Source organism: Chironomus tepperi, unplaced genomic scaffold (genome assembly GCF_022539635.2).
Source record: "Chironomus tepperi strain 1889 unplaced genomic scaffold, CSIRO-AGI_Ctep_v1 contig_316, whole genome shotgun sequence".
Classification (NCBI taxonomy): domain Eukaryota; kingdom Metazoa; phylum Arthropoda; class Insecta; order Diptera; family Chironomidae; genus Chironomus; species Chironomus tepperi.
Genome location: NW_027226438.1, coordinates 239,728 through 262,200, shown reverse-complemented (window position 1 = coordinate 262,200; position 22,473 = coordinate 239,728). Strand labels below are relative to the sequence as shown.

General features: G+C 29.1%; 1 protein-coding gene across 2 annotated transcripts in view; it reads right to left on the bottom strand.

The window, feature by feature from the left end:
* Positions 1 to 428: 428 nt before the first annotated feature.
* Positions 429 to 22,473, bottom strand: part of LOC139092937 (RNA-binding protein Musashi homolog Rbp6-like) — a 219,802-nt gene continuing 197,757 nt past the window's right edge. Inside the window, exons 11-14 of one of the 2 annotated variants that reach the window (XM_070643510.1) lie at positions 21,506 to 21,589; positions 1,404 to 1,484; positions 850 to 1,076; positions 429 to 621 (exon numbers count right to left, since the gene is read on the bottom strand). In XM_070643510.1, the coding sequence (XP_070499611.1) occupies positions 580 to 621; positions 850 to 1,076; positions 1,404 to 1,484; positions 21,506 to 21,589 (434 nt within the window). In that variant the 3' untranslated portion in view covers positions 429 to 579. The remainder of the gene's footprint in view (positions 622 to 849; positions 1,077 to 1,403; positions 1,485 to 21,505; positions 21,590 to 22,473) is intronic. The other variant, XM_070643511.1, reaches the window with a different exon arrangement.

The window sequence follows — 22,473 nt, the reverse complement described above, 5'->3', positions numbered from 1 at the left end:
TCAAAATTTAAAAATTTCATTTAAAAAAATTTAAATTTTTTTTTTAATTAAAAATCAAAAATAAATTTCAATTAAAACCTTTAAAATCCATCAATAAATTAAGAGTTTCTCCAATTGATTTTTCCTCCTTATCACAATTATGAAGCCATTCTGAAACTTTTCATAATCCCGAAAAAAAAAAACTTCAGGCCTTTATCTACCAAATTTTGTTTATTATTTTAATGAGAAATTTCAGGCCAACTTCACAAAAGTTTTATTTTAATTTCTCATAAAAATTTTTTACTTTGTAACTTTTTTTTTTATTTAACATTTTTTTTCTTTGAATTTAATTTGATTTATTTAAGAAAAAAAAAAGATTATGAAAAAAATTTATTAATATAATTATTAATTATTTATATTATTATTATTATTCATTATTTATTATAATTAATAACTTTTTTTATCTTATTAATTTTTTGTGAAAAGAAAAGAGAAAAAAAATTGTTTTCATCTTCTAATTTCTTATTCTTCTCTTATTTTCTCTTCTTTTTTTTTGATATTGGCGATCTTAGTCATCATTATCATTATCATCGAGTTGCTTTAATGATAGCCATTAGTAAATGCGGCTGGTATTAATGGTCCCTGTGAATGGATAGTAAAAATAAAAATAGAAATAAAAATAATTTTCATTAACTTCATCGTATGTTGAGTTGTCGCAAGGGCATGCAGACATACAATGTTTATATAAATGGACAATAGACATGTCGGAAATGTCTTCTGAGAGTCATAAAATGCCATTTTCATTAAAACTAAACTCCTTTATTAGAGTTAAAGATGCCCTGACCATAAAAAGTATTTAGAGACACTCACAGGACTGTAATTAAGTGGCGCGCGACTGACAGCAATGGCAGGAAAGCCTGATGGTTGTGGACTTGTCGCTTGCACGTAGCTTACACTATCGCCTCCATTTGAACTATACATATCTATTGTGGGTCCAGGTGAATTTGCTGCTGGAAATCCAGTTCTTGTATTTGTTGCGTGCGGTGATGTTGGTGGTCCGTAACCTTGCGCGGCTGCTGCTTGATAATTATTCATAACTGTGGATGATAATTTGAAGGCAAATCAGAATTTGGAAATAAATTTAGTTTGATGAAATTTTGAGGGAATTTTACAGTTTTGAAAGCATTAATTCAATTTGTTAAGGATGGAAAATTTGTGGAAAATTTGTGGAAAATTTGTGGAAAATTTTCCATCCTTTAAGTCAAATAAAACATTTATTTTCCCATGCAAATGCTTCAAAATGTAATCTACACTATAAAAAAAGCTACAAAACAAAAAAATTCAATTCAATTTTCAACAAAAAAATCAAAAAAGTTCAAAGAAGAAAGAGAAATAAAAAAAGTTAAATAAAAAAACATAAATACCTAACATAACCTCACCTGAGAGCGCTTGAGTGAGGAGAGGGGTATTGTTGTTTGGTGTTAATTGTCCATTACTTAAATCCACTATAAGAGAGAAGAAATAAAGGAAAATTTTGGAATTGAAATATTAGTTAAATTGTTCAAATATTATAATGAGGACAATATTGAATTCTAGTCTGATTAATTAAGTAATTAAGTAAGTAGATAAAGAAAATTCAAAAAACACGCTAAATTGTATACATAATGAGTTCTAGGTATGAAATTTCTATAGTCAAAATTTGCTTAATTGATTTCGAGTTTTTTGGTTTAAAAAGATAATTTTGTGATAAATCCCGAAAGACACACGGACCAGAAATGGCCAAGAAATTTCCGATAGTCCAGCTTCAGACCGACTTGATTCAGACCAAATATAATGCTTGTAGGGCCCAGCATTATGAGCTGGAGTCACTGCGATTTTATATCGGTTGTATCACACCCTTTAGACCTACAGATTATAGTTGGATCCGAACTAAAGGTCAGATTTCATCAAATCTAGCCTAAAGTCAGAGTCACGCTTGCCTGGTGCAGGATTTTTTGTTCATTTCTACGCCGTGAGCTCGATGGAAGTTAGTGAATGTTTTAAAGTATTCTACAAAGCAGTTTGACTGAATGGGACAAATTGGTTAATCGATCCAAAATTCGCCGCCAGGTCGACATGACTTCTTTATCTGAATCCTATACCAAATCAGAATCACGTCGGCATATGGGCGGATTTATGATCGATTAACCGATTTGTGCTATTTGAGTTAATTGATAGTTGAAGTCAAAACTGAATAAATGGCTCTAATCCGGCTTGATTTGGCCTTGAGACCAGACCATGCTGAATCTGACTCCACACTACAGTCACGCTAGATAGAGCCCACATTTTCACTATTTATCTCTTCCTTATTACATCTTAAAACCCATTTAAGTCGACCTAAAAATCTAATAATTTTTAAAAATTTTGAAACTTTCCAAATTAACAAAAGTTCAATCCTTAATTTTAATCAAAATCTATCTCAAAACCTCTTCTTCCATCCATCTTCAAGTAACCTAAATCCGAAAATTTATCAAACATCACGCGCTGTAATTCAATAAGAAAATGAAAATTTCACGGCAATTTTTTCCCTTATCGCTCAATTCCTCATTTATTTTTCCTCTCCATATAATATTCTTCTTCTGTTATCTTCATTTCCTGACTCTGACTCTCTGCCTTTTCATTTAAGTTTGAGTTAAGTTGATTTGAGTTAGGCAGAAGAAGAAGAAAGGGAAATGAAAAGAACGAAGAAGTTTATTGTAAACAATATCGATTTCTATCGTCTATCTCACTCCCATCTTTTACCATTCATTACTCATTTTCTTCTTCTTTTCTACTCATTTCACTTTTGTGACTTTTTCCATTTGTTATTCTTACTCATCTTCATAGCTATCGCTTTTTTTTTGCCTTTTTGATTTGCCATGGTTCTATGGTAAAAATGTTCTATGAACAACAAAAAGTAGTAAAATAGACAGTGTGTATGATTTGAGAATGGATTTGGGTTGGGGGAGTAAAGGAGAGGAGCTGGACTGGAAGGAATAGTTCTTGGCAGTTGGGATTAGGCACTGGGAGTATTGGCATTTGACTTGAAATATTGAGCCGTTCTTGAAGGACCAAACTATTATCAATTGTCCCTAAAACCACACGGTATAGAAATTGCAAGAATTCTGGCATTAGTTGAGTCTGATTAAGGCCTGGATTGGGATTTGGTTTAATCTGACTTCAAGTCGGACTCACGCTGATCTTGATCCTTCAGCCTTTTCTAGCTTTGTGCTTGGTATTGGAAATTGGTGAAAGGAAACCAGCGATTGAGCCAGCTTCTGGCGACACCGGTGGTCCAAGACACTGGTCATGGAGCACAATTAATATGCACGACCAGCAAAGTAAGTAAGTAAACCTCTCGCCTATCAATCCAAAATTTAAATAATTCCCATTTTCGAATTGAATTTAAGAACTGTTAAGCAGTTGATTCATTATATTCTGTATCTCAAAACTGACCTCCCCACCCCCAACCCACTTCACCTTTTCCTACTTCCCAAAATCCACGCTAAAAAAACAACAAAATGACGAAAGATGAGGAGGAAAAATAAGTTTAATGGCGACACAAATCTTTTGTCTCTTATTTTTGTCTATTTTATTATTATTTTTTTGTTCGTTCCCTTTTCAAGCTACGTTTCTGTTTTCCTTCATTTCTTATTTTTACTTGTTATGCTATGATTTTGATTTTATTCAACTATATATGTGTGTATTATTATATATTGGGTTGTGTGTTATATATGCATGTTTACCATCATTTGAAATATCTTTTCTTTATGCTTCCACAATTCTTATTTTATTTTTTTGGTTATTTTATCATTATTTACACTTTGGTTGATTCTTGGGGTTAGTTTTGGATTTGAAATTTATTTTTGCTTTTTTATTGTGTCCATTTTTAGGTATTTTTAGATTGATTTAAATTTAAATTTTTAAATTTTGAATTTTCAACTTAAATTGAAATTCTAAAATTTTAAAAATATGAAATTTCAAATTTAAATTTTATTTTATTTTTTAATTTAAATTTTGAAATTTTAAATCTAAATTTTCAAACTTAAAATTTAAATTTTCAAATTTTTAAATTTTTAAACTTAAATTTTCAATATTTTAGATTCAAAATTTGAACTTTAAATTCCAATTTTATCATTTCAAATTTTAATTAAAATTTAAATTTAATTAAAAGTTTAAGTTTAATTTCAAATTTTAAATTTAATTTTTCAAATTCTAGATTGATTTTTTTCAAAAGAAATTCTTTGAACTTTAATCTCAATTTTATTAACCTTTAAACAATTTTTAATAATTATCTCCGACCATCACCGATACCTTTAATCCTTCCACATAACAACAAACATCCAAATTAATTAAGATAAAATGTCTTAAATTTTCATTTATTTGCCATGTTCCAAGAAACATTTTTGTCTGTTTAATTTACACAAATAGAAAATAATGTTGAAGATGAAAGAAAAGTTCATGATAATCATGAAAATGCGAGCATTTAGAACCGGGAAATAATTCTCTTGGAAAGAATAGACAAATATTGAACAACAAGAATAAAATACCAAGGAAAATTAAAATAGTGGTTGAGACACGGGGAGAAAAAGTTTCATGTGAAAAATGGGGTGAATTAATAAAGTTTCTTAGAATTTTACAGAACATGAAAAGTTTCTTTTGATCTTTAAAGTTTTGAAGGAAATTTTTGTATTTATTCTTATGTTGTAAATTGTTTATTAAAGTTTATATTGATTAAATAAAGTTTATTATTTGATTTAAGATTTCTAAGCATTTTCTTCTATTTAAATATTTTTGAAATTTAAAGGATTATTAAAGAATCTTTGGTGAGAATTTGTCTTTCTAACTGTTTTTTTAAAATTTCAAATTTAAATATAATTTCTTTAAATTTCAAATTAAGTTTTATTTCTTTAAATTTCTAATTAAATTTATATTTTTTAAGGTTTTAAATTTCAAATTCAAAAACGAACTCGTCCGTGTAAATCCTCGATTTAATCAGCGATAAAGTGATGAACTTTAACAATTTTGATATTTAGTTGAGTGCCAAAAACTCAATTTTTTTATAACTTTATAAACATTTTTATTCTTTAAATACCTTTTAAGTTTGACGATAATCATCAATTCTTAAAAATTTATATCGATTAAGCAAATTTTGAGTGTTGAAATTTTAGAATAGACTATCAAAATATTCAAATCTATATTTCACAGCAATATAAATGAATGAGGAGAATGCGAATCTTTTATATTCTTTATTTAACTGTTAAAATTCAAAAATTAAAGTTAATCACCAAATTTAAAATAAGTCATAAAAATCACAGAAATATTGTACTCAAATTAATACTCGAATTTAAAAATCAAAAATTTCAAAATTTAAAATTCAAAAATTTTAAAATTTAAAATTCAAAAATTTCAAAATTTAAAATTCAAAAATTTCAAAATTTAAAATTCAAAAATTTTAAAAACTTAAATCTTAAAAATTTGAATTTTTACAATTTTTAAATTTTCACAATTTTTAAAAATTTTTAACATAAAGATTAAGATTTTTGAATTCAAAAAAAATGTAAAAACTTTAGTTTTTACTATAATAATTTCTCCATTTATAATTCAAAACTCTAAAATTAAATTAATTATTCCAAAAAACTTTCAAAAATAAGCCCCAATAAATATCAAATTACAGAACAAAACTACTTAATTAAATCAATCTCGAAAATTAATTCAATAATTTTCTGCTTCAATTAATTTCCCACAAAAGCAACAGCATTTTCAATTATCACACAAGTCTAAAACTGCAATAAGCTTCTTTTGTTTTATCGAGAAAATTGTGTAAAGCACACACATAAAAAAGGCTGTGTTTTCAATTTCAATAAACTTGCTCATTTATGTCTTCTTTTTCGCACTCACTCATTCACTTATATTTGCTATGAAAACCGATAATTAGTTAATTGAATTACAACATTGAACTAACTAATCTCTCTATAATGAATGTTTGACTAAAATCTGTCTATATTCTAGTATCTGTCTGTATATTTATGCTATTAATAATAATATGGATAAGTACATAATATGTGAATATCGTGTATCAGTGAAGTGAAATGAAATCATTCAGTTAAACATGGTTTTATGTTTTATATTGTGATCATTTTTGGTGTATTTTTGTTGTATTTTATTTTATATATTTAGATCGATGAATGGATTAATGTTGTACTTAATAAATGAGTAGGTTAAATTGATGAATAAATGGATAAATCTAATCTTTGTGCTATCTATAATCAATGTGAAATATCCATTAAATCGACATTTTTGGATGTTATTTGCTATAGATGTGTCTATCTAATTTAAAATTTAATTTGGATGTTATTTGGAGTTTGTCGTTTTGGGGGATGTTTTGAGGTTAAAATTGATTTTAGAGGGATTTATAGATGAATATCTGTTTTATTGCAATAAGATTGACTATAATTGCAATAAGATTTGCTCGTGGACGACCAAATAACATATAGAATTAAGCTGTCGATGGAGACATTATTGAACTTGGTATTGAGACGGAAGCCAGCGCAAGACCCAGTTTAACGCGCAATCAGAGGGAAGCCATGGATCACAATTGAACTGTACGGCTACCCGCTGATCCTGAATTTTCTACGAAAATTGTAAAATGTATCGAAAGTCTATAAAATGTATTGACTGTGCCATGAAGGCTGCTATCAGCACATTATGCTGAATGACATAAAATGAGAATAGTGATGGCCTGTTGCTCGGGTTAACTACTTTCCAAGCATAATTCATATGAGTACATTACTAACTTGATGGTCGCCATGAGGACACAACCATTAAAATGCTGATTATTTCTCAAAACATCCCTAACTCACAGGGGTGTAGCCAGAATAGAGTTTGAAATTTTCTGGTCTAAATCGTCACATTTAGGTTCGTTTTGGGACTTTTATTTCGAGAAATCCTAGCAAGATGAAGATTTTTGTCTTAAAATGATGGTTGGATTGACCCCAAAATTCTCCCTTTATATACACCCCTGTCCACTAGTCAGCAAATCTCCACAAACTATCAAAAATATTCAATTTTGCAAAATTTTTATGAGCACATGTTGAAATTATTATTTTTTTTTTGGCAAACCCAATTGCTCGATGAGCTCGATTTTATTAAATTAATCACATTCCAATAAATTTACAGCACACACACAATTTTTTATCTTAATTAAAATTTCCATTTCTATCTATTTAGTTATTATGATAAAAGAATTTGTGTCTATTCTACATATGAATTTTTACAAACAATTTGTAGTGCTGATAATTTTTACACATTGAAATTTTACTGCTGGTTCTGTTTATTTTCTATTTGAATGAAAATATTTTCACTATTTATGATATTAATATGATTATGTTTGAACACAATAAACTATGGCTTAAGGTTATACATGTCTAAACAAATAAATTTTATCTTGCATGAGTAAATTGCTTATCTATTCCTGTCTGCCTGTATTCTAAATTATTCTAAATTTTTTTTTCTGTTTAAATGAACTGGTTTTTGCTAATTATTTAATGGATTTATTGATAATTTAGTCTAATCTGCTTATATTGAATATTTTATTTGTAATTTTGGAACTATATATAGTCTCTTAATGAGCTATTCTAATTTCTATAATAATTCATTTGTAAACATTTTAAAATGTAAAATTTTCTTAGAATTTTAATATAATTAAGGCAGTAAATCTCACCATTTATAATAGGCATTAGGTTGATTGGATGTCAATAATTTGACATTTATTTAGGAATTTCTTTCACTTTTGTTCTAAATTTATTTTAAAATTATTGAGCAATTTGTAAATTTCACAAAAATAATTTTTCAAATATCTGTAAAGTTCATTCAAGTATTTAAGGATCATTATTGTCGCCAACAGCCGAACAGACCCATTTTTGAATCAAAATTCCTATCCTAAAATATCATCGTCTAATTCTAATTTATTTTGACTATCTAAATTGAAAATAAATCGAATTTTTTTAGTAGTTTCTTATTTACAAAAAATTCTTTTAACATTTATTTAGCTAAAAATTTTATTTTAAAATATTTTACAATTTCGATCACATTGGAATGTGAAAATATGTATTAGCAACATTTATTTTGACGAGAATGTGGCTGTAAATGTCCTGATTTTTGGATTATTGGTTTTAAAATAAATTTAAATTCTTTACAATCCGAAATTCAAAATTGTCATTAGAATATTTGCGTCTATTGACATTCTCTCGTTCACACATCATGTCATCCGTTGTGAATTCCAGAGCTTGAAGTTGACTTTTTCAAACAAAATCCTAGTCGACTTTTAGCGCTGCTAAGCGCATTTGTCTGGGTATCACTTGGCATTCACTTGGATGTAGTCAAGACGTAATGATAAATGCAATTGCATCTTCTTTCGACTATATTATAATTGTTCTTGATTGTCTCGGACAGCACATGGCACAGAATTGACCAAAAATTCAGCACTAGTTCAGTGTTATTCTGACTCAAAGCTAGATTCAATGAAATTCAGCCTCAACTCGAGTAATTTCAGCCTGGGACAGAATTTTCGACCATTTCTAAACAGTGTGTCTTCCTGTATTTTAGTCTCTATTGTTCTACTGATACAAAAGAACCAAAATTGAAGCAAGTCAACCATAAAATCACCAAATCAAACAATTTACAGCCACACATCCCTATCAACGTAAACAGTTAATTAATATTGTTTACAACAATAATTAAATTTAATTATCTTATCCTAAAAATATCTCTTAAGTATCATTTAATTGTGCCAAAAATATCATCCTTTACTTCTTACTTTAACAACAAAAATATGAAATAACAATATATATCGATTCATACATTTTTTTTCTCATCATACCCGAGTGTACAAAGAGCACGCTAAGAGCATGCTCAAATTTTCGCTGAGCACGCTAATGTGAGCATGCTCTTTCATACAAAACCTGATGCCACTACTTTACGCCTCTGAGCACGCTCAGAGAGCATGCTCTTTTAACGTGCTCAGAGCACATTGCGAGCATGCTCTTGAATGTGGTGTGACATGAGACATTTTTTGAAAAGTGTCATGTGACATAAAGTTGAGCATGCTCAGAGCATACTTAGGAGCATGCTCAATGAGCATACTCAAGAGCACACTCACTGAGTATGCTCTAGAGCGTGCTCACTAAGCATGCATAAATATGCAAAATTTAAAAAAATTAAATAATTTCACTTAGGAGAGAGAGAGCACTTTTTTAATCATATAATATTAGTAGTATTAGAAAATGTTTTTGTAATAAATTCTATTTAATTAATAAATCTGAAAAACCATAGTTAGAAAATTTCGCTTTTACCTGGATTCGAACCTGAGACCGCTTCGTTGCTATATGAGACCATCGCCTTAACCATTACGCCACCGCTGTATTTTACCTAATAATTTATAAATGGCAAAAACCATATATAAATGTTATGTTTTTTACTGATTAATTTTAAGAGTTTTTTGGTTATTTTTTTCGGTGTTTCATTGTATTTTCAGGTGGATAATTTTCATAGATTTTTCCAAGATTTTCCACATTTCCACGTTGTGCTCAGAGTGTGCTCTTGAGCATGCTCAACGATGTGCTCAGGTGAGCACGCTGAAATTTCATAAACCACATTTCCACGTTGTGCTCAGAGTGTGCTCTTGAGCATGCTCAACGATGTGCTCAGGTGAGCACGCTGAAATTTCATTCATAAACCACATTTTCTCGTTGTGCTCAGAGTGTGCTCTTGAGCATGCTCAACGATGTGCTCAGGTGAGCACGCTGAAATTTCATAAACCACATTTCCACGTTGTGCTCAGAGTGTGCTCTTGAGCATGCTCAACCATGTGCTCAGGTGAGCATGCTGAAATTTCATAAACCACATTTCCACGTTGTGCTCAGAGTGTGCTCTTGAGCATGCTCAACGATGTGCTCAGGTGAGCACGCTGAAATTTCATAAACCACATTTCCTCGTTGTGCTCAGGATGTGCTCTTGAGCATGCTCAACGATGTGCTCAGGTGAGCACGCTGAAATTTCATAAACCACATTTTCTCGTTGTGCTCAGGATGTGCTCATGAGCATGCTCAACGATGTGCTCAGGTGAGCACGCTGAAATTTCATAAACCACATTTTCTCGTTGTGCTCAGGATGTGCTCTTGAGCATGCTCAACGATGTGCTCAGGTGAGCACGCTGAAATTTCATAAACCACATTTCCTCGTTGTGCTCAGGATGTGCTCTTGAGCATGCTCAACGATGTGCTCAGGTGAGCACGCTGAAATTTCATAAACCACATTTTCTCGTTGTGCTCAGGATGTGCTCATGAGCATGCTCAACGATGTGCTCAGGTGAGCACGCTGAAATTTCATAAACCACATTTTCTCGTTGTGCTCAGGATGTGCTCTTGAGCATGCTCAACGATGTGCTCAGGTGAGCATGTTAAAATTAAATGTGGCATAATACACGAGCATGCTCAAGATATGCTCAGGAGCATGCTCAAGAGTATGCTCAGATGAGCACGCTAATATTAAAATGCCATTTTGCATGAGCATGCTTAAGATGTGCTCAAGAGCATGCTCAGTAGTGTGCTCAGGTGAGTACATCAAAATTTTGATTTTGAGTATGCTCATGAGCATGCTCAGTTGAACGTGCTCACCTGAGCACGCTCAAAAAAATTTTATATTTTTCGAGAGCACATTCAGAGTGTGCTCATGAGCGTGCTCAGTAGAGCATGCTAAGGTGAGCACGTAAAACGATGAATTTGAGCATGCTCAGAAGCGTGCTCACAAAACTGAGCACGCTCTTTGTATACTCGGGATATTTATATAAAATTCGTGATAAAAAGTGATAAAAATCAAAGAGAAAAACAACAAAAGAAAATCATTTGACACAAAATATTTCAACGGAATTTCGTTCCTTTTCGTTTTACTTTATTAGATTGTTATTTATTCTCATATATTTATTGATTTATTTTTTATTTATTCGCAATATTTATTATTATTATGTTTTTTCGAAAAATGTTGGATAAGTTCATGGGAAATTTGGAATTTTAATGCGCTTTGTAGATAGTTTTTGACATGAAGTAAAATTTGGAAACATTCAGAATAGTTGAAATGCCTGGAAAAACAAACCCTCGACCAACTCTAGGGGTATGGTCATGAATTCAAGGGTATGGTCATGAATTTTAAAATTTTGGGTGACTTTTAGAAATTTTTACAAAATCTTTTAACTAATTTAGGCATGTTTTTCTCCTAAAAATCGAGGTTTGACCACCAAATTCTCACCTTTTTGAATGAGTACGTCCTTAATACACACAAAATTTGGACAATTTTTGTAATTTTTTCTGTTAACAAAAATTGCAAAATTTCAATAATTAACAGATTAGTGTTTGAACCTATTTGAACCACCTGAACAGCCCTAGGTGTTCGTTAGAACCCGGTTACATAGTTATATTGACAGTAAGACCCCAAATTGCCCTGACGACATCTTGAAAGCTAATTTTAACGCATTATTCGAGTCAATTTAAAATAAATTTGAAAATTTCAAAGTAAATTTCAGTTGTTCAATAAAATTGCAGCTATAACAGCTATAACAGCCACAATACATATTTTCTGGAAAAATGCAGCTAAATATCTTCAACATCAATGTCAGAATCTATCAAATTCCCACTCAAAGTGACTTTATGAACTCCACAACATCCATCAAACTCGTTTAAAAAGACTGACAACGAAAGGAAAAAGCATGAAAAATATTTATTTTCCTTTGCTTGACTGCATATAGTTATTTATGAACCTCGTTGTGACTTTATGAAGATATTTTTGTTACCATTTTTTTCATTCATTCATTTTTGATATATTCTTATTATATTTATTTCGTTGTAGTCAATAGTGATGAAAGGAAAGCTTCTTATCGATTATGGAATTGCTTTATGATTATTTTATTTGTGTAAATTGAAATGTAGATTTGATTTATACATTTTTATTGAGCTCTGTGAGGAATTTAATATCAATAGTTAAGTCAGTCATAACAATTCCTTCATTTTGTCAGACAACTTCATCATGAATAAATGAAAAAATTAAATGCAAATCGATAAGAAGGAAATGAGAATTTCTTTAGAAAGTTGGGGAATTTTTTTCGTTTATTTTTTAATAAAACTTTATCGTTAGTTTTGACTTTTTGGATGATTTAGGAAGGTTTGCTTGAACTTTGGTTTTTGGGGGTCTTCTTGATATTTTAATTTGATAAATTTTGGCACAAATTATTTATTTTTATTCAAAATTATTGACTTTTAATAAATTAAAATTCAAATAATTCAATTTAATCCTCAAAAACACATCAATTGAGCAGTGACACCCAAAAAAAAAGTTCAAGCACCTCTAAAAAAATTGCAATTAAAATTTCCCAGACATTTCTCATCCTTTCTTCCTTGATTTGTTTCCATTTCTTATTCCTTTCAACTTTTAATGAATAAATCAATCACAGAAAATTTTTAAATTTTTTTTTTCCATTCATTAAACTTTTACAAACTCTTCTTTTTCTATTTTTGGCACTTACAAAACTTTAAAATTTTTACTTTTCTTTTGTTTCATTTGTGAACAGTAATTTTCATATATTTTTAAAAAAAATTTTTTTACTGCAGCATGGAACTTGTTAAAAATTATGGAAGGATTTTTTTGTGTTTTCGTGTTGGATGAAAAAATTGCAAAGCGTTTTTCCGAAATTTGTACTTGAATCAATGTTTTTAAGCTAAATTTTGAATTTTTTTACTGCACTATTTACTATATTGGCTATACTATCATTGGGGAATGTTGGTAAATTACGTAACACTTAGGGAGGGTAAGAGAACGGGTTGAAATTTTGTTCCAGATTTCCCTTCATGATTTTGGTTACAACTCAAAGGAGGAAGGAAAGTCAAAAAAGGGAAAACTCGAAGTCGACTCGAATTTTGCATGAAGCCGATTCGACTTTTCCATACAAAATTTGAGTCGATTTCGAGCTCTGAAAGAAGGGACTTTAAGTGTTACATAATTCCCAAATATCCCTTTTGCATGTATATTTATATTTACGGTCATGTCTTACATTCTATTGTATTTATCTATTCAAATATTCTGTGTTATTATGATTACATTATACGTACGTAATACTATACTATTATGAACTGAACCTACAATTTTATTTTCTACAAGAAGAGACGACCTTGTCATACATGAGGCCGACATAAATTACTGTCTAGTCACCTTTAAGAGAAATTAATTATTTTTTTTCAAGAAGTCACACTACATTAAATAGTTTTTGTTATAGTAACGAAGCTTATAAGTATTAGAATTATTTACTACATTCACTTAGGATCTAGATTTTAGTCTAATTTATTAAATTTTTTGAAAGTTGAACTTATACTGTCTATGTTGATGTCGGTCTAGTAACTCTCACGAGCGGTAAAATGAGAGGCAAGTAGAAGGAGGAGTTCTATGGATTCCAAAGTTCATATTATCTCCAAATGGTCTTCAAATGAAGTCTTGTGACGCTTGGTTCTATTCTATGTAATTTTTCATAACAATCTTAGTAAAACAACTCATCCCGAACGACACAAATGGAGTAGATTCCGTCATGGAGCTTTTAAGTCAAAGTTCTTTTACCAACGCCAAATGGAGGCCACTTCTACACGAGCAGACACGAAGCATGGTCAAGCGTATGCTTATAAAATTAAACATGATCTATAATATTGAATAAGTATACTTATGAGCACTCTCATTTAGGTGAGTTCATGTTCATTGTCTTTTAGGGCTAATTGCCAGCTATTTGTACTCATATGACCATACTGCATTCTTCAATTGTGTCGCTCAAGTCAGATTCTATTCAAATTGAGTCAGATTATATTCAAATTCAACCAGCATTCTTAATCAAACAATATCTTTAAAATCAATCGAAGAAAAGTCAATTTTGCATGTCTGACACCTCAATTTTGACCCACCAAATCAGCAACAGTAAGTCATTTGCCCCCATTCCCCATACCCTTTACCATACAACTGTGTAATTGTTTCATACAAGACATTCAACAGAAGAAGAAATAAAAATAATTAAAGTTTTACAAAAAAAAGAATTTATTTATTGATTGTATTCTTTGCTTTTGATAAAAGTAGAGAATGATACAATTAATTATTATAAAGAATAAGAAGAAGAAAAAAATTAAAAAAGACTTTATCCAATTTTTCGATAAGGACAAACTTTTGTCGGAACTAATCGAGAATCTCATTGCCACTAAAAGTTTATTATCTTAAATTTTTAAGTAATTTGTTCGAGAAGTTATTTGGTTTTTTTTGTTCATTTTTGGTTTGTGATTCTAGTTTCTGTTAATTGAATTCGAATATTTGACTATTGCTTATTGCCAAAATTATTCATTTTGTTCTATGGTACATCAACTCTACTGGATCTTATCTTAAGTATGAGTAGGTTTAATTATTTTAATGTTTAAGGGGTTTTCATTCGATCTCTAGCTAGTGATTCGTTGGATTAGTTCTTATAGCATAGTTTTTTAAGCATTAAAATGAATAATAATACATTAGTAGAGTATCATTTTAATACGGTTGAGGTCAGGAGTGCTGAATTGTAATAGCAACAATTTATTGGCATTTATTCAAGTTCTGCTTCAAGCACTACAGAGAATAGTGGTCCTAGGCTTGCGTGACGCTGGGTTTGAGTCGAATTTTGTAAAATCCAGCATCAAATAAGAGTCATACTGGTCTAGGAACATTTTGTTCCGACTTTTAAACTTCTTGTGCCTTTTGGGGATGATATCCAGATTTTATAGATTGGATAGCACTTTAAAACCCAGTGGTGGCTTTTATGCCTTCAGACATCCTAAAGGTGCATTTGTCAAGTGACTACTAAGTGAACAGCATGTCCCAATCAGAACACCACATCAATTGTTGCTTTTACACCTCAACAATCCCGATCATCATTAAGTAAGCACTTTACTTTTAATATAAATTTTATGGAGCTTATTTCCTTCTTTTAAAATAAAATCTCACAAAAGCTGGAGTGTAAATTTTCAGTTTTTGGAATTTACTTTTTTTGATTCAAATTTCTAAATATTGCAAATGACGAGTCTCGATTAATTCCTACAAAATTAAGTAATGGGATACATAATTGCTTTCAAATATTATTACTAAGACAATTTTTTGTGGCTTAAGTCAAAGGTAAGTGTCAAATCCTTGTGTTTTTTTATGAAATTTTTTGATTAAAATAATAATAAAGATTGAAATGAATAATTTGGATTGGAAATTGAAAGATAAATTTTAAATATTTTGATGAAAATTTAGATATATTTGTGTTTTTAATTTAAGGTTCAAAATGGATTGAAAACCGGAATTGAAACAAAAATTTAAATTTTTTATTTTGAATTTTGGAAACAATTCAATTTTAAGATTAAAAACCCTAAGCAAGATATTTTGAATTTTGGACCGAATATTTGGTAGAAAAAATAATTTTTTTAAGGTTTTAATTCAAATTCACATTTTTTGGTCCAATCTTTAAAAATCAATTCCTTGATTTAAAATATTCTAAAATTATCTTTCAATCCCCAATGCTAAAGTTGGAAAAATTGCATCCTTACTGACTAAAAACTTGTCAAAATCATTTTAAAATAGATTAAAATAATTTAAAAAAATGACTTAAATTCAGTAAGGACACTAACAAAATAAAATTTACAAAATTGTATTTAAATATTGTTTTCATTTAAATTAATTCTAATCTTTGCATTTTCTCATTTAAACTGTCTCATTTTCACATATAAAAATTTATTCTTTTTTAATTTATAAAATATATTTTTCAATTAACAAATTGCATTTTTTGGATAATTTTCAAGCATTATTCATAGCATCATCATCATTATTTAATAATATTATCAATTAATTTATTTAATTTATCAACAAATTGAGAATTTTTTTCACTTTGATTCAAAAAAAATTATTGCAATTAAAATTAGATTAGAAAATTATTCACCTGAATTTGTATTTTATCATTTTTTGTTATTTTGTTATAATTTCAATTAGTTTTAGTTTTTCAAAAAAACGGACGTGGAAAATGCAAATTTTGCAGGTAATTTAAAACTTTTTCATGAAAATTTTTCTTCTTATTTAAAATTAAAAACTTAATAATTCAGTAACTGGGGTTAAATTTCATGAATTGGCTAAATTAAAGTAATTTTTTTAAGATTTTGTTTTAGAAAATTTTAAATTTATTTTTTAAAAAAATTTACAAATTTGAAATTAAATTTTTTAAAATTTTCAAACTTGAAATTTAATTTATTTACAAATTTAAAATTTGTTTTTAAATTAAAAATTTAAAATTAGATGTTTTTCAAAATTAAAAAAATTGTTTTAAAAATTTAAACAAATTTGACCTCAATTTACTGAATCAATTAACGATTTAAAAGCAAAAAAAAAATTATTTTACTGTATTTTGTGTTGATTTTTTTCTTCATCTTAAAATTTAAAAAAAGAATTCAAAATATAAGAAAAAAATAAAATTTTTCTCCTCTCAAAAAAAGTTTTCTTTGTCATTTATTTAATGCAAAAAAAAATTTCATGAAGTGGTTGAGGTGGTAGTGGGTGCCATTAAATATTGATCCCCAACGATGTAACGATTGTCGGACACCATGACACCTATGAGAAAGAGAAGCAAATAAAAAAAAAGAATAACAAAATAAACAAAATTGAAACTCATAATTAAATTTTAAAAAATTAAAAAAAAAACACACAAAAAAATTAAATTATTTTAAAAAAATGAACATAAACTGATTAAAATTAAAGGTGGGGTTGACATGGGGATGGTTACAATAACATTCGCAACTGATTAAATTTCAGAATATTTTTTCAGTTTGTATTTTTAATTTTATGTAATAATCTAATTAAAATATTTTTGGAATTTTTTTAAACTTTTATGCAGATTAACTGAATTATTTAGGATTGTTTTAGGACGTACATTTAATGAAAAGTCAAAAAATCATTAAATTGTTTGAATTTTAGGTAAAATTTTTTGATTTGAATTTTAAAAAATTGATTTAAATTTTAAAAATTGACATTTCAAAGCAGATTATGCTTCAATGTGACTAATGCATACATCGAGTGATGTAAAGCTTAGGGGCCGTTCACTTATTACGATATGCAAAAAAACGAATTTCTACTTGGTGTGAAACATAAACGCCATTTCCCACCAACGGTGTGAAATTTCACAAAATTGACCCCTCCCCCCTAAAAAGCGAACGTAATAAGTAAATTTGGGGAAATATTGTATAAACAAGGATCAGTGCTGATACAGCTGCTGGGTAGATGAACCCCCAATCAAGGATGCAAAACTGATCCAAAAGTGGTCAAAATTAATCAAAATATAGTCAAAAACTTTCAAAAAATGATCAAAAACTTTAAAAAATGGTCAAAAATTTATCAATTAAGATTTAAAATGATCAAAATGTGATAAATCTGTTCCACACCATTATCTCTTGTATTATAGCTCAAAGCATCCAGCAACTTGCTCTACATACTGCAACACCACAAACGTGATGACAGTATAAGATTTGTGTCTCTAACTGCTTTCTCAACACAGAACTAATCATTTAATCTATCAAAAATCTATCCGCAGACAGACCGGCATAACTCTGGCTAGACATGACCTGATTTGGTTTAAATTCCATAGTAAAGCCAGCATTTTATGTCGATTAACTGTTTTGTGCTATTCGGGTGAATATTTATGCAAACTTTTAAGCATGATTAATGTTTTCTTCAGTGTAAATGAGACAAAATTTCATAAATTCATAAATTTTCTAAGTTTGACATATTCAATAAACTTCATAGAGCTTATCTTATAGAAATACTACTCAGTCATCAATTGACAATTTACTTAACCCCCTCATACTAATGACAAAACCATCAATGCATATCCCCCAAACCTCTAATAGTCTCGCATCACTCGATAACATTACATACGTAAACATTTCATCTTAAATATATTGACAAAATACAAAACTAAATAATTAATAAACACAAGGATTGATCAACCAAAAATGTCTGTAAATAAGGACTAAGATAGAAAGTTTTGTAATCAGTAATTAAGCAATTTATTGGATGAGTGAGTAGGAGAGAGAGAGAGAGATGGAGATATAGAGTAAGTGACACAAATTGAAAGGTAAATTGACAAAATAAATTTTCATTCAATTGTATTAGTGTGAAAGTTTATTTTTCTTCTTAATCTCTTTTAACCTGCTGAAATATTCATCAAAATTTATAGTACTAAGTAAAGAGTTACTAGCTTGACTACCGACAATTCGATTAGCTAAGTCTAATTGACTATGAATTATTTATCAGAAATTGAAAATTGATATAATCATTCATTTATATCTATTATCATTAGTTTTACTATATAAGTTTATATAATGAAATATAAGACATTGATGACATGAAAGTGGGGTGGCGCAAATTGGGTATGAGATGAAAAATATGAAGGAACACCTCTTGGCAATAATTATTAAGAAAATTTTCAACTATTAATTACACTAGTTTGACACGAAGGTGTGTATATTAAATTACATAAAGCTAATAAAATTTCTTGTCTATCAAATTCAATTGTTCTTTAACCTTTTCAAGTTTTGTGGGCCTGCTGCATCCACACAAATAATTTATTTTCCTCTTTCATATCTCGTGTGTATATGCAATACTAGAGACACTAACGTTTATTAATTAATAATAACACATTGTTGCTGTTATTTATGTTGTTAGGGAATTGAATTACAAACAATAATGAGATAATTTTGTTGCTTTTCGATAATTTGAGTCAGAGTTGGTTGGGATGGACGTTTTTGAGGTTTTGACTAATTTTGGTAGTTGCTACGGATAGCATGCGGGGAAAAAAGTGAATGGCCTGACCACAGGTTGCCGTTAGTCTAGTTTATGGTCAGATTTCACAGAATCTGACTCCAAGCTAGAGTCAAACCGGACAAGTGACGGATTTTTTGCTACTTTCACGTCGGACGCTTTCCGTTTAATTTTTATAGATTTTAGTATTAAGAGTGGTATCTACCATGGAAGCTTTTATGCTCCACTGCCATATGACACTCATTTAGAAGCTGAATTGCATCTGCTTACATTTGATGTTAATAAAAGAGCTTTGGCAAGTGGAAGCCAGCGATAGAACCGGCTTTAGGCGATATCTATGGATCATTATGGATCACAATTGGCGGATGGAACAAGCGAAGCAACTAAATAATCAAAAGAACTTAAGCGGAGCTTAAAAGCTCCATGGTAACCTCCTTCTTCATTTTCACTCTCAATTTCCCAACAAATGCTTCCCCTTTATGCCTCCATCTACCAACTCTGACTCATAATTATTCAACATTCTGTTTGTCTTTTGATAGATTCTCTCCTGACTAAGAATAACTATATACACTCGGCTATGGTGTGCATTTTGAGACACAAACATATAGGTATAGAAAATTAATAAATTAACAAGATGCATAAACATTTGTCTGATTTTCATAATATTTATCATTATCATCTACATTTTGTTCTACATCAATAAATTTATTTGAAATAACATTGAATTTAAATTCTATTTTGAAATATTTATCTCGTTTAACTATGAAATTTAATTTTCTAGAATTAATTATGATTAGAGACAGATAAATTTCGCATCTATTTTTTGTAAATTTCGCGTTTATTTTTTTAGATTTAAGTATTAGAGTGAAAATAAAAATTTCGCTGAAATTTCGCATCAATTAAAAAAAATGAATTTTATTAAATATTTTGGCAGAAAAAATATATTTAAAGAAATTACAAATCATTATAGCATAACATTGTTGTAATTTCATTTAAGTAGAACTTCAAATTTTTTTAATTTTCGCGCATAAAAATATTATATATTTTGAATCTCAAAAAACTGTTACTAAAATTCTTGCAGGAAATTTTTTTTGAAAAATTTTTATGAGATAGAATTAAATTTTCGTAACAGAAATCATTAAAATTGGGCATCTAAATCTTGTAAATTTTTTCTATCGCAAAAAAATGCGAATTTTCGCAACAATTCTTTTCGTAAATACGAAATTTATCTGTCTCTAATTATGATTTTTAATATTTATTTGCTACATTTTTTAAGAAGTTTAACATTGCCATAACATTTATTGACACGTAAAGATATTAATGATGTCTGAGAAGGTTTTAATTATTTTTACTAAATTGTCTATATATTTTTTAAAAAGTATTTTGACTATATTGTGCTATAAAATATTTAAATTCTCAATTTCTAAAGAATCAATGATTATGATTGTGACTCCTTCATCCTAATTGAGTTCTAACATTATTGACTATTTTAAGTTAATTAAGAAATTTTCTAATCTTTTATCTTTGAAAGTATTTTTATAGCTACGTCTTCAATGTTCAATCCAATCCTTTTTCGATATCATCTTTAATTTTCAATTAAAAATTCAAATTTCTAGGAATTATTGTTATGTTCCAAGTATTTTCATATTAAATGACTCTTTTAAATTCACTTTAAGTTCTTGCAACTCTTTGTCCTTCCAAAGTATAATCTCATTAACATAATCTTTGATATTACATGATTATTAAAGGGGTATCATGTCTTATAGACAGTATTATGTGAATATTAAATTGCAGTAAATACCAGAGTGGACAAAAATAGGTTATAACTAGTTAATGACTAGATTTAACGTATTTTTGACTATTCGGGAGTATCATACAGTTGACCCCTTATTGGTCACTCCCAGAACGACACAAATGAACAAGACTCTGTCATTGAGATACCAAATTGAAGGAACTTCCATGTAGAATCCACATGACAGCCAAATGGAAGTGGCTTCCATTTAATATATCCATGACAGAGTCTTTTTTCATTTATGTCACTCAATTTCTATTTTGACCAAAAATTCCCAAAAGACCAGGATCTAAACTGCATGACAAAAATTCACACAAAATTGCCTCCAAATCACGCTGACAAAAATATTTAATAACACAAAAATTTCTTAAATATTTTTCATCTTCATTCATATTTTATGTATGTAAATTTATGCAGATCTCTTCATGTGACATTTTGAGAATTTAATTGAATAAAATTTAACCAAAGATGAAAACTTTATTATTATTATTATTTTAGTAGGTATAACAATGACAACAAAAGTAAGACTCAAGACGATGACTTTCTTTGCTCAGTATCTTAATAAAATTTATGAAAATTACTGTTCTCACAAATGTAAAGGTAAATGAGTTGTGGCAGCAGAAAAGATATTTAAATGCTCTAATGGATGATGATGGTGGTGATGGTATAAATGTGGATAACATGTAGATGTGGCTTGTAATAGTGGATGATGTATAGAATGATGATGATTGTGATTATTTATTGTGTGAATGTGATGATGATTATTACTTAATATATTGTTAGTTAAATGTTGATGCAATGTTGCTAAATTATTAAGATTATTGTTACCTGTTGGATATGGTAAACCGAAACTTGGATAGCCTGAAAATCCCCGACCAGCGGCGTAGGCGGCATAGGCGGCTGCTGGAAAACCTGAAATGGAAATTTAGAAATTGAAAATCATTAATTTTTGTTGAATTTTATTACTAAATTATTAAGGATTTAGGATCAATTTCGTGGTTTGGCAGGAGTATTTAGCAACTAGGAGTAACCAAGGATTGCTGTCCATAGAGACTTCAAATGAAATTCTTGAAATACTCATGGAAACTCAAGTCAAAACACGAAATTGACATAATTTTCTCGAACAGACAATGAACACGCTTATGAGTATGCTTATATAGTTGAATATGCTCAATCATATTGACTGTATATGCTAATGAGCATGCTCAATCATATTGACTGCGTATACCCAAGAGCATGTTCAATAATATTGACTGAGTATACCCATAAGCAGAGCTCGAAGTTGACATAAATTTTGTATTAAGTCGAGTCGACTTGAGTCAACTTTTCCATACAAAACCCAAATCGACTTCGAGCTCTGTCCATGAACATCCCCATATATGTAGCTAAGCATGCTCATTGTCTGTACGAGTTTAAAGACATGAATGAGGAATATAGTGATTTAGTTATAGGAAAGAATTATTTTTTCGGTATTTTTTCAGGATAGTCAGCTTTTTTAATCATGATAAATTCATTAATGGTGCAGCATTAAGTCAAATTTTTAAATAGACCAGGCACACCAGTCAGTATGTCAAACCCAACATTTACTTTATGGCAATATTACAATAGAAATATTTTTGATATCCAATAAAATATTTACATTATGATACCTAATAACCAACTATAAGATTCATTTTATAACACAATATTAAGGCATATCCATAAATTTGCAATTATTTTGTTCTAAATATCAAGCATATAAAATTGTCTATTAATCTAATTTTCTTTCCTACAACTAATAAAAGTTTAATATGATA